This window comes from Pseudomassariella vexata (assembly GCF_002105095.1).
Source record: "Pseudomassariella vexata strain CBS 129021 chromosome Unknown BCR38scaffold_4, whole genome shotgun sequence".
In the NCBI taxonomy this organism is placed as follows: Eukaryota; Fungi; Ascomycota; class Sordariomycetes; order Amphisphaeriales; family Pseudomassariaceae; genus Pseudomassariella; species Pseudomassariella vexata.
In genome coordinates this window covers 3106534-3118845 of record NW_024467959.1, presented here as the reverse complement: position 1 = coordinate 3118845, position 12312 = coordinate 3106534, and the positions used below count along the sequence as shown (strand labels likewise).

The window sequence follows — 12312 nt, the reverse complement described above, 5'->3', positions numbered from 1 at the left end:
CCCTAACCCCTAACCCTAACCCTAACCCTAACCCTAACCCTAACCCTAACCCTAACCCTAACCCTAACCCTAACCCTAACCCTAACCCTAACCCTAACCCTAACCCTAACCCTAACCCTAACTCGGGAGTCTTTTGTCCGAAACACCCCTCCGGCGCCCCACCGGTGTCTTGCGTTCAGTGTCCTGACACCCACTGGTGCCTATGGCATTCTGTTCTCTGACAAGAGTCCTTGAAAAGCTAACGGCGAAACTAGTTCTACGGAACTAGTCGGACTCCTTAGCCTTTCAAAAGTAACGCAATTCCTCTCCTGTGCGAAGCACAGTCGTCCTGACCCTAACCCTAACGGTAGAATGTTACCTATCTAACTAGTGCACATTGTTACGGAGTAACTAGGGCTCCGCCAGTGGACTGTGTGCCACTAGTCCTCTGTTACTTAACCCTCACCCCAACCTGGAGGGGATCTCCTCAACATGGATCGCTTTCAACAACTTGTCCCCCTCTCCCAGACGTATCCTGGAACTGGTCCTGCAGTTCATAAAGCTCGACGTCCAGCTCATCATTGCTAGCCGGCCGCAAGGCCTTATCGAAATCGATAAGGGTTGCCTTCCCGTCATGAATAAGAAAGTTATGCTTGTTGATATCCCCGTGCTTGATCCCTAACTTGTGCAGTTTTGACAAAACCGAGTGGCACAGGGGGAAGTCCTCAGGCGTGGCGTGACGGCAATCGGCGATACGGGCTATGAGGAACCCAATAACCCTCCCTTCCTCAGTCAAGTGGCCAAGGAAACCAGGACCGACATGTTGGCCCTCTATCCATCCATACGCCATCGTCTCCGCTTCTAGCTGAGTCACCTCCCACTCAAACCGCGCAAATTTCGCGATAATCGTAGAACTGAAGCCAGGACAGGTAACCTCATAGACGTTAGAGCGTAGTTTTTTTTCCTCGCGAAGCTTTAGATGGTCGATTTGAATGGGATGCCAGGTCTTCGTGGGAGAGGTGCTTTCGAGACAGCGGAAAAGTGAGCGTCTCCGGTCTTGAGATTTCGGGAGATATGGCCCTTTTTCCAATCGCCAGGCGGAAGATGTGGCAGCAGGGAGATCAGAGAAGGCCCGAAGCACATATCATCGCGGTCATACACACCAGCATCGATGGTAATATATTTGACGAATTTGTTGTCGACAAGGATGCGGAACTCACTTAAGGCTTCTGGATCAACGCTTGCCTGAAGCACCAAAATGTTGGGGGCATGGTCGGTCATTGTGGGGAAAGGAGATTGAACAGGATGACTTGAGTTCAAGTTATTTGCAATTCTGGAAGAGCTGCCAAAGTGTGCAATTAGACCGTGGACTACTGGTATGGGACAATCGCATCGACTCGATGCGATTGAAGGCGCGCGCCCTGATTGGTCGGCCCCGCCGGGCGCTCGGACCGCTTCGGGTCGAATCGATTGAGAAATCGACGGGGCAATCGATTCGACCTTGGATCGACGTAAAAACGTCCGGACGTAGGCTCTAGCCCCCCCAAGTACGGCCCGCCGAATCGAACGGCGTTGTCGGCTTATTCGTATGACGCCGGATACGGCGTGCACCCCCCTATCGGCGTTTTTACACTAGGGTGACCAGGGTTAGGGTTATACGGGGCCCGTGCTCTAAATCGCATCGCCTCGAAGAGGCAATCGATTCGCCCTTATATCGACGTGAAACGTCCGGATGTAGGCTCTACCCCCCTAAAGTACGGTACGAAGAATCGAACGCCGTTGTCTGCTCCGTCGTACGACGCCGGACACGGCGTGCACCCCCTATCGGCGGTTTTACCCTAGGGTTACGAGGGTTAGGGTTGTACGGGGCCCGTGCTCTCTTATTGCTTTCGCTCTCTTACTTTCTCTCTATCTTCGTTTCTCTTTCTCGCCCTCTCTCTTTCCTTCTTTCTTTCTTTCTTTCTTTTTTTCTCCCTGCCTCCCTGCCTCCCTCCCTCCCTCCCTCTCTCCCTCTCTCCCTCCCTCCCTCTCTCCCTCTCTCCCTCTCTCCCTCTCTTCCTCTCTTCCTCTCTTCCTCTCTCCCTCTCTTCCTCTCTTCCTCTCTTCCTCTGTCTACGTCTCTACGTCTCTACGTCTCTAACGATAGAATAGAATAGATATTATCTACCGATTTCACGTATCGTAGCGATCCCCGGTAAGTAAACCCGGGTTTAGGAGCGCCCGACTCTAAAGAGTCCCGTATTTCCCTCCCTCCCTATATACTATATATATACGTACGTACGTACTGTCACGACCTGGGTTGCATCGCATTGGTAGAGACCTCGATTAGGTGCTATCGACGAAGATTCTACTCTAAGGAGCGAAGGAAAGAAGATCACAAACTTAGGTTTGAGGTGTGACGGTTGTCACGTGATTGACCTACACTGGTCTGAACAGATTGATAAGTGGTTGCAGATATCAAAGTCAGGGACTTTGGTATTGGTCTCTTTTGGTGAAGACATCTGGTAAGGTGGCGTAGTGGCAAGGATTGCAACCCCTAGCACGGCGTGACATGAGGGAGCGTGTAAGGAAAGAGCCGTTGTGGCGGGCCAGTCTCAGCTGACAAGCTGAGTCGGGAGGGATTCGCCCCGATCCGGTAAAACCCCGGAACCGCACAGCTTAAGAGGAGAACTCGAGACGCTCGCACCTAGTTTAGATTCTTCAAGAATCAGTCTTGCAATATACGCACTACCTGACTATTATATTGTGAGACGTGTGGTATCCTCGTTACAGAGCGCGACTAAGTCGTCCACGCTTGGCGGGGCTCCTGCAGGGGTTATATTGGCTTCCCATCTGGCACTGCCATGGCAGGTGTTCCAGCTGTAAGTCACCTGGTTGTAGTGAGTCTGCGAGGGTTGACCTTCACACGTACCGACCTAGCGCTACCCCTCTCCTCTCCTTCGTCCCCTTCCCCTCTCTCCTTCTTTCGCTTCGCCTCTCCTTCTTCCCTTTTGTCACGGTCTATGACCGGTATGTGGCCTCTGCGACGTCTTCGGCCAGAAAGACCCACAGAAGATTCTCAACAGCACTTGGATCTACAGAAATCTCCGAATAGCTTCACTTCTCGAAGATTCCTGAAATGACGAGACGGGAGGACAGAAGGATAAAAGGGAGAAGGGTTCACCACACTGAATGTATCTAATGTTTTTCTCTTCGTAGATGGATAGTACTCGTAGAGTAGGCTAGGCTAATTGCATCGACATTACCCTTGACCCTTACACTTGTAGAGGTACCGAGGGTTAACACCTACGGCGTATTTAATAAAAAAAACCTCCAACCGCCCAATCTCGATGACAAGCCGGTCCTCGGCGTGTATGACCTACGGGTCATCCAGACTTTCAACCTGGCCTACGACACGAACATCTCCGCCCTCGGTACTGGCAATTGCAGGACAGACTAGAATTTCAGTGGCAGTGCGATCAGAGTCCTAGTCCTCTTTTGTGGTCGGCTCATTAAGCTTGAAAAGCGAGAGATCTGATAGCTGGGTAGCTTTTTGTATGCATCCGATTTTGCTACGTATCGAGAGATATCCATGGATGGCAGTGAGGTCGATTGAATCCGCGCACATCGATATCGTATGGGCGAAATCGGAAGATCCTACTAGCAAGAGAGAGGAATGTGGAGTCGCAAGTCGTGTTGTTTACGATAACTGCCATTGGCAAGGGAATGAGATTCTGGACGAAAATTGAATGATCACCACATAGGCTTTGATGAGCCCAGTTTGAAGTTTAAGGCTATTAAGAAACCACAACCACCAGGCTCCAAAGGATAGTGACCTTGGACGATCGTTGAATCTATTATCGTGCCTAATACGGAGTATGGGTCATCAGCCTTTGCTGGCTAGTAGCTAAACTAAAATTTGGGGGCAAAACGATGACCGGACGTCTGATACCGCAGGTTGCAGACGGTCTCGCGCCAATTGGCGCCGTATGCACTCTCCCAGATGCCCGCAATCTCACTTGCAACTTCATCACTCACATCGCCCCACTCCGCCTCATTGGTCTCGTCTTTATGTCTCACAAACGTTGTAATGTCGAAACAGTGCCCTGCCCACACTCCTCTCGAGATATTGGTCGTGTCATTCATACTGACAGAAGAGGATGTTGACCAGCAGATGCGCGACATGACAACATCGCCGAAGCCCAAAGCGTTAATATTGGGGCCATGGATTAATTCTGGTTTTAGAGCGATGGCTTCCGAGCGGACGAACTGCTTTGTCATCAAGTTTCGAAGAATCCACAACTGGTCTTTGGGAAAGTAGGTCTCCTCTGTGATCCGCATTTCCGAACGTATAGAAGCAAATGCAGCGTCCTTAGAGATGCCCAATGTGGACAGACGACCAACTAAACCAAGCGACTTGTTAAACAGACAAACGTCTTCTTCCATGTCGGAAACGCTGGGAAAAGTGAAGTGGTGAAGCGTGAACGGCACGTTAGGGTCCGCCACCTCGTCGGGAAAGTCGAAGTCGTACGGTATATCGCTTGTCGTCTGACGCAATACTGATAGCTCTTTGGCTGAGAACAAGCCGGGAGGATAGTCGTCCGGTCGGAAATCTTCTCCTACACAGACGATATTCCTGCGGGCCCATCGGCCGAGGAACGACGCGTAATAGTCGTGCATGCATTCTCGACCAATAGCCCATAAGTACCGATTGGCGAGACCTAGGCATATTAAGTCTTCGATACATTCGACGTAAGTAAAGATGAGTCGATGAATTTCGCGGGGAAGATCGGAAAAGGTGACGGAGTGGTTGATGTCCACCCTATCGTGGACGCCTGTGGTTTTTGCTTGCTTATGGCGCCGTGAGGAGCCGGCAAGCACTTCGCCATCAGCTTTACGCTTCGCATACCTGCCCATCCAGACATCCTTAGGTAAGTCACCGGCGGCTACTTGGGTGGCACAATGGTCTCTCTGGCGCCGTATCGGTGCAGATGGGCTGGCCTCCAGGAGATTCCGTGGTTGAACAGGGACGGCAAGGAGGCGTACAAGCACCCTGGCTGACCCATCAGACAGCATTTCTCTCAGCTTGCCTCCCCAAGATAATGCCATCTTCGCCCGAGAGACCGCAAGCTGAAATGCTTGCCCCATTTGCAGAACCTAATTCTCGTGATTAGAACATGAATAAACCTGCAGTTATAGGAGATTTTGTGAGCCGGCACTAGAATAATGTAGCAAAACGACAAGCCCACGCAAAAGTGACAGCGGATGCGACATAGTACTTACGTGGTCACAATCATAACAAATTGTGGTGAATACTTCCACATGATTCATACGCGTTGGCGAGCAAGGCGCCAAAAGTCTAATTCTCAGCCCTTACCTCCACAAGTTGAGAAAATTGTCGCCACCTGGAGGCACGGGTCAAAATTTTGCTGCCTCCAAATACTGCCGCGTTGCCTGTGTTGACCATCGCAATTACCCATAACAGGGTTTTCATAGTGGGTTTCAGGAGGCTTTATTAACTGCTGAAATTACCAGCTGCGGCCCACAGTACATGGTCAATTAACTATTATGGTTACGATGTCTTCGTGACATATCTGATACACTACGTTACTACGAATAAGCGTCCAATTCTGTGAGTGCGGGTTCATCCTATCAGCACGCCGCTACAACGTATGAACCCAAATCGCCAACTTGTTACGATTATTTCATACTTTTCAAACATTTTGCCAAACGCCGGACCAATTGATTCTATCGTACAGTCACGCAGGACGTAATGCTGGCATCGTGGTGCTTGGCGTCAGTATTGATGCAGCAGCAAGTCAATTGGGCTGTGCGACTTAAAAGGAGGCACACAACGCAGACAACAGTGACGAAGTAGATATCCTCGTCTCGTATCGGATACACCATGTCGAGTTGAAATGGTGATACCAAGCTAGCGTTACCATGTGCATAGGTAGCTGTAGACTATTGACCCATGGGATCAATGGCCGGTAGTGAAAGTAAAGTTTTTATCTGCATTCTTGAGAAAATCTTCCTCATCACCAATCTCGCCTTTCTTGGACCGACCGAACCAGCTCCGTATCACTTTCGTAGTTCCAACTGTCGGATACAAGGGGTCACGGAACCAACAAATAGCCACGTGATTACCAGCCAATGGGACTTAGCCAAAATCCCTCTGCAGAGCAGATGACATATCACACACACAGAACACACGACAATCAATCCATGAAACAAAACGGTCACGTAACCGTCATATAAGGTCACACCGCAAGATACGTAGATATCTGAAAAAGTAGGTAGTGGGAGATTCAGTGTGGCGCTTAATCCCACAGGTAGCACTCTGGGCGATAGCGGAAGCTAGAGCAGAAGGGGTAAGGGCTAAGATTATTAGCTAGCCCGTCTCCCCTGGATCGGATTAAAAATGGCTAGGCGCCAGGGCGGATAATTGGGACGATTACCCCGCCTTTTTAAGGCTTAGGGGTCGAAAGTTATCCCCACTTGGATGACGACGGAGGCTTCATTCATCTTCAAATCTCCCTTCTTCAACATAGACGCTCAGGAAATTAGTCAATCGCACCGACATCCTTCCTGACCTGATGTGAGTGAATTTCTACTGAATATACTTTCCTTCTTCAATCAGTGGATCGTTCGACACCTGATTGCCTCGGAGACTTCAGTGCCGCCTTTTCAACTGCTCATCTGTTCCAGATCATCGTTCCCTGCTCACTCAATTGCGAACCAAGATTCAGCCGTCTACAAAGCAGCCAAAATGCCCCGTGTAGGTCGTCAACGATATATTTTCCGCTACACTACGATGTTTTCTTTCTCTCTGACATGAAGCTTCATTCGCAGGTCAAGTACATCCTCCTGGACTGCGACAACACCCTCTGCCTGTCGGAGCGTCTGGCCTTTGAAGCCTGCACCGACTTGACCAACGAGGTGCTCGAGAAATGGGGCAAGCCCGAAAGATATACGGTTGAGCAGTTGCTTGAGGATTTCGTTGGACACAACTTCCGCGGCATGCTCAACGGTCTGCAGAAGAAGCATAACTTCACTATGACGCCCGAAGAGGTGGATGCGTACGTCGACCGCGAGCTAGGTGCCGTCACCACCAAGCTCAGCGAGAAGTGCGAGCCTTGCCCCGGCGTTCCTGAGCAGCTTGCCTGGGCCAAGGAGCAAGGCTATCCCATGTCGGTCGTCAGCACCTCAGCCAAGCCCCGTGTTGTTGCCAGCATCAAGAAGGTCGGCATCGATCACTACTTCCCCGACGAACATGTCTACAGTGCTGCCACCAGCATGGACAAGCCCTCGAGCAAGCCCGACCCTGCCATCTATAACTTCGCCTGCAAGAAACTGGGCGTCGACAACAAGGATTGCGTGACCGTGGAGGACAGCAGAAGCGGTGCTACTGCCGCCATGCGCGCCGGCATCCCCCTCATCGGCTATGTTGGGGTCTATGGCATCGAAGATGGCAAGGAGAAGATGGAGCAGATGGCCAAAGTCCTGAAAGAGGAGTGCAATGCTCTCGTTATTATGTACGACTGGAAGGAGTTCCCGGAGTGCCTCAAAAAGATCGAGGCCCAGTAAGTCGTCCTACAGCGCTTATCCCCATCCAAGGGAAAACTTCTTTTTGGAGCCACGACGCCGCCCACAAGTGCTCAGTTTCCAGTTCCGGACTCCCAAAAATCCACTGCCGACAAAGCTTTAGGAATTGCGGGATTGGAGGAGAGGAAAAGTCTCAGATCCTTCCTTTAGACGACTATCATGATTGATTACGATAGATTCTGCCATAGAATCAAACCAAAACGAAGATGAATATTAAATAGAGTATAACAAGATTTGGTTCTTCTCGCATGCGTTATGTCGATACTTCCTAATGATGTACTCCGAGAGATGACTCTTGCCAATATGCGGCCACTCACGAAGTGGATTGTGACGCTAGGTTCCCTCCCACCCAACCACAATTCTAGCCTCGCACGCACTTTCAGATCATCAACATTACGAAGGATTATTACTGGGTTGGCACCCACGAGCATCTGCAACATACATGATCCCTGCGACAGCTCTACTGTTGCCCAGCGGGTATAGTCGTTGAAAGAGCGATTTTCCAACCGACGACACACTTCATGTAGCACCAGTGCAGACCCACTGTAACATTTGGTATTTATAGAGCATATCACAACTAAGGGAATAGTGGGTTATAGTACGTCACAGCGCCTAACCACGTTGTAACGCTATTATAGGGGTTCCCCCTCATTATCGGAAAGCGGTAATACTCCGGACTAGACGAGTTTCGTCAGCGACGGATAAACGTAAAGGCGATATTCATGGTTCCTTCCCTTCTGAATGACTAGTTGTGAATATTAATACTCATTGTTGCATGGTTTAAATCCTGGAAATCATTGTCTGCAATACCATGGCGATATACCCCTTCAGATTGCGGCTGCTGCAGCTACGTGGCCATGCCCGTGCCTATACCCCAGTCCATCATCACCACCATTATCAAGGCCTCACGCCTATGGTAATGGAGAAATGCATACGAAGTAAGGAAACCCTTGCGACATCGCCCAGTGCTTTTGAAATGGGCAAAGGCAAGGGCAACTTCACATGCAATGGTGCAGATAAGGTCCACAAAGTCAACCACATGGACAAAGTCAATGACATGGCCCGGCAGTTAATCTCTAACCCTCAATTTCTGGCCCGGATGCGCTACCATGTAGCACAGCCGATGCGCCTCTTGAATGATGGAGAACAAGGCCTGGAATACTTCCTCATGCACGATTGCACTGGCCTCTCTACCCAGCCTGATCCGGTGGCCCAGGTGTTTTGGTTACATGCATCATCTGCGTCTGGTAGTGGTGGTGTCGAGGTCAAGTCGAGTCGTCCCCGGAACGCAGACTCAGACAAAGATGGCACTGTTCCTCTGCCCCAGCTTGTTTGTCCTCTCGGATTGTTATTTGCACAACGCTACGGCCGAATGCGTCTCGACGATACGGAGCAGTGGACCGGTTATGAGGTGGTACTCGATGCACACCATCCAGATGCCCCCTTGTGGCTCCTATATAATGGCAACTGCGACATGGGTAACGACGCCGACAACCAGGCGCCCCCTGTTCCGGAAGTTGACATGTTTGATGCCACTGATTGCCTCATCAAATCGCTGCTTCCCAGTCTGGTAGCAGTGGGAAAACGCCGAAAACACGATGAGCAGGCGATGATGAATACAACAACCACAAGACCACCCGGGGCCATTTGCATCCTCAAATCGAGCCTTGTATTTATAACACCAAGCTCTTCTACCACGCCACCTTACTCGGTAGCCCAAGTAGCAAAGCTCGCGCTGCAGTCCCATCGAACCCTACAACCCCAACTCGAGCCTCTTGGCGACTACCAGCTTCCATTGCTGGACAACGACGCGCCGTATCATGTACATGTGCCTCTTACGACGGCGAATCTCCCTAGTCCCATTGACCCGCCCAACACATGCCCGCCTATCGCGCATCACTCCTTGCCAAGACCGAGTTCGAGCGACGTGTGCCCCCGTCCCTGCCGCGCCCGGCTCCATCGATAGCGGGCCTTCGTTCAAGCCATGGCAGGTCGAGCATCTGGCCAAGGCTACCGAAATACTAGCAGGTATTGCTGAATCGGCCAAATGCCATCCCCAAAGCCCTGATAAAGTCAATCTAGGCAGCTTTTTGCATGTATGGGCCCAATGTTATAGTTTCATGGCGCCCCAGCAACTTTCGTCGCAAAATCGTGGTGCCGCCCGAAGATTCGACATTGCCCTTCAGAAACTACGAGGAGCTGTACTCAACCTCCCTAAGAGCCAAGATAGGCCCCGATATACAAATTCCTTGGTTCAGCTCTTTGTTTCTAGTTATACCGAGGAGACGCAAGACATAAGTTAGTTGAACTTCATCGTGCAAATCGTCTATAGCCAACTAATCTTACTTTAGGTGTAGATAGCGTGCGATGCAACTGGATCGGACGGACTTCCCAAGAAAAAGACGCGGCCATTAGGTTAGGTGCTGAAACCGAAGCTGAACGTAAGCATCGGCGTCCGTCTCATGTACCTACCGACTTGCCCCCTATCCGTCTCCCTCCCGGCTGGACGATAGAAATTTTCGGCCCTCACGGAATAACCAAGCCCAGATGCCCTATCTGTTGGTACCGCCTCGATGATTCGGCACTATCCCTCCGGTCTCTGGCGGAGGATACGGACAAGCGTCACTTTTACGTACCACCCTGGAGTAAGGATCACTGTGGCGAGGGTCTCGAACTTCTCTATGTAGTAGCCAAGGCCGACCCTGCCTGGGCTTGGAGCTTACTACGTAATCTGTCGGTATGGCGTGGTTCATGTATCTGGCGAGACTGGTAAAGATCTACAGTATTCTAATAGGGAAAGAATAAGGTAAAAAATGATACCTATGTTATCCTTTAGCATAGAGCGAGTCCTATTTCATAATATAGGCGCGTGACCTGTTGGTAACGGACGAGGACATCCGAGTTAAGTACCCTACGTAGGTAAGCAGCTTTGACGGGGTATACTCTAGAGCGCGTAGGAAAATATGGAAAAGTTTGGTTCCCAGGTTAGCATCTCCGTTCGTTCTAGTCGGGCCAGTTTGATTTTAATCAAGATTAACTCCTTTTTAGCAGACAATGTGGTTATGGTGAGGAGTGTCATAGTAGCGCTAAGATCGATTTCACCCCATATGGGCACCATAACTAGTGCTAGGGCCGTTAGCGATGAAGAAAAAGCAAGTGAACACCGTATTTTTACTACTATATCTACATTCGAAGGTTACAATGGGGCTGATATATTGAAACTCTTGAAAAGTCTAAATCTCGGTGCCTTGGACTACTATATCTTTGGGACCAAAGGTCCGTTGAGCCGTTGTCCTCTTTGTAGCATCTGTAGTTAGGCTATATCTCTATGCTATATAGGGTTTATAGAAACATCTATCTCTAGTCCCTACGAGGGTAAGGGAGTTGTAGCAATTGGATGTCATAAATCCCACGTATCTAGCTTAATATCATTATCTTCCTGGTGTGGTGCCCTCATGATTCATCGCCTATTGAGAATCTCGCATCGCACCCTACGTACATCGATAAACAGTTCGCCCGCTTCACCTGGGCTGTGTGGATAAAGCCCTCTCTTCTCACCTGAACAACCAACTCGCGTTACGACGTTTAGCCTCGAAACACGCCATTACGGTGGTCCAGGTTATTATAATGTGCATTCCCTTCTGAGCTTTATCAACTAGGTCACCGTATTTCTATGGGTTTTAATATAATTTGAACGTAATTTTCAGCTCAATCGGGGGTTTAATATAGTTGAACTTGTTCTCCTCTATTACATGGTGTTCCGACTCTTTCCTCATCGAGCAAGCCTCTTGTTTACTTCGGAGTGGACTTTAATAACCACAACGCGCGAGAGTCGTCTTAAAATGCCCGGTAGGACACCGTGACATGACACGAGATGATTTCGACCGGATCTGCGGTCTGGCCGAAATTCCAGATGTCACGGTTGATGTCGCCCAAAAAGTTAGCCTATGGGTTCTACGTTGTACCTAAGTAACCATGGAACTTAGTATTCGGATTAGTCGGGAACCGATATCCCTTTCCACACGCCCTGGGTTCGTACGCACAACCCAGGTTAGTAGGTCTAGTGAGCCATTATCGTCCTCATCCTCCTCCTTATGAAAATCCTCTGCTATCAATCAATCAGGGTAATGATAAGAGAGCCCGAAGCAGAGGTTAAGGAAAGGGCTACAAGGTCACCACCTCTATTTCATCGTACCCAAGCGACCGTAGGCAGGCATCATCAACGCATAAGTAACGACTATTGGCGCGTCGCCTAGGACGCACCCCCGGCATCGCGCTCGTTGCTCACCGTGTCTACCCGTTCCTCCTTAGACAACAATCCAACCTAATCTTTTGCCAGGCCTTTAAGCTTCAATCAATCGACACACACAATCCGCAATCGGTTGCCCTTCAGCTCTCCTCCGTCGACTCTAGTCTCGACCCACTTTTGGGCCACGGTTCGCACATGTTCCACGTAGTCCTTCCAGAGTTTCTCGTTGCCGTAATTGGTGCGCAGACAACGAACCCCGACTTATAACGCCGATGGGGGCAATAATTGCACAGTCGGTCGCTTGCTTGTAGCGATGCGTGTGGTGGTGAGGACCGAATAATGATTTCGTGCTCAGCATGCGACGTCTCAGCGGCAAGACTGACGAGTGACAACAGACGGTGAGCGATTGTTGAGACTCAGAGACTAAGTGGAGAGGAGAAAAGGTAGTAGTCGGGAGATGCTGAATAGGGAAGGCCCGAAACGGCAGCCGTGATTCTTTA

The 12312-nt window shown here is 50.2% G+C and overlaps 5 protein-coding genes across 5 annotated transcripts; 2 read left to right on the top strand and 3 right to left on the bottom strand.

Moving 5' to 3' along the window:
- Positions 1–466: 466 nt before the first annotated feature.
- Positions 467–1260, bottom strand: BCR38DRAFT_511212 (alpha-galactosidase A precursor; the record flags this gene model as incomplete). The annotated part of the gene is made up of 2 exons (XM_040865029.1): positions 467–952; positions 1012–1260. The coding sequence occupies 2 exons, from the start codon at positions 1258–1260 to the stop codon at positions 467–469; spliced, it is 735 nt and encodes a 244-aa protein (XP_040718457.1).
- A 1614-nt stretch (positions 1261–2874) lies between these two features.
- BCR38DRAFT_428271 (uncharacterized protein) lies at positions 2875–3348 on the bottom strand (the record flags this gene model as incomplete). Its single annotated transcript, XM_040859887.1, has 3 exons — positions 2875–3046; positions 3080–3169; positions 3342–3348. 3 exons carry the CDS (start codon positions 3346–3348, stop codon positions 2973–2975), a joined length of 171 nt encoding a protein of 56 aa, XP_040718456.1. The 3' UTR covers positions 2875–2972.
- Positions 3349–3870: 522 nt separating this feature from the next.
- On the bottom strand, positions 3871–5281 carry BCR38DRAFT_388759 (uncharacterized protein; the record flags this gene model as incomplete). Its single annotated transcript, XM_040857534.1, has 2 exons — positions 5242–5281; positions 3871–5115 (listed from the first exon to the last, which is right to left on the bottom strand). The coding sequence occupies exon 2, from the start codon at positions 5104–5106 to the stop codon at positions 3871–3873; it is 1236 nt and encodes a 411-aa protein (XP_040718455.1). The 5' UTR covers positions 5107–5115; positions 5242–5281.
- Positions 5282–6441: 1160 nt separating this feature from the next.
- On the top strand, positions 6442–7815 carry BCR38DRAFT_428265 (phosphoglycolate phosphatase). Its single transcript, XM_040859886.1, has 2 exons — positions 6442–6736; positions 6811–7815. Exons 1-2 carry the CDS (start codon positions 6728–6730, stop codon positions 7543–7545), a joined length of 744 nt encoding a protein of 247 aa, XP_040718454.1. The 5' UTR covers positions 6442–6727; the 3' UTR covers positions 7546–7815.
- A 512-nt stretch (positions 7816–8327) lies between these two features.
- BCR38DRAFT_165448 (uncharacterized protein) lies at positions 8328–9989 on the top strand. The gene is made up of 2 exons (XM_040853807.1): positions 8328–9861; positions 9915–9989. The coding sequence occupies exon 1, from the start codon at positions 8375–8377 to the stop codon at positions 9527–9529; it is 1155 nt and encodes a 384-aa protein (XP_040718453.1). The 5' UTR covers positions 8328–8374; the 3' UTR covers positions 9530–9861; positions 9915–9989.
- The last annotated feature ends 2323 nt before the right edge of the window (positions 9990–12312 follow it).

Coding starts and splice junctions, on each gene's coding strand:
- BCR38DRAFT_165448 (XM_040853807.1), top strand. CDS start 8,375: ATGGCGATATACCCCTTCAGATTGCGGCTGCTGCAGCTACGTGGCCAT.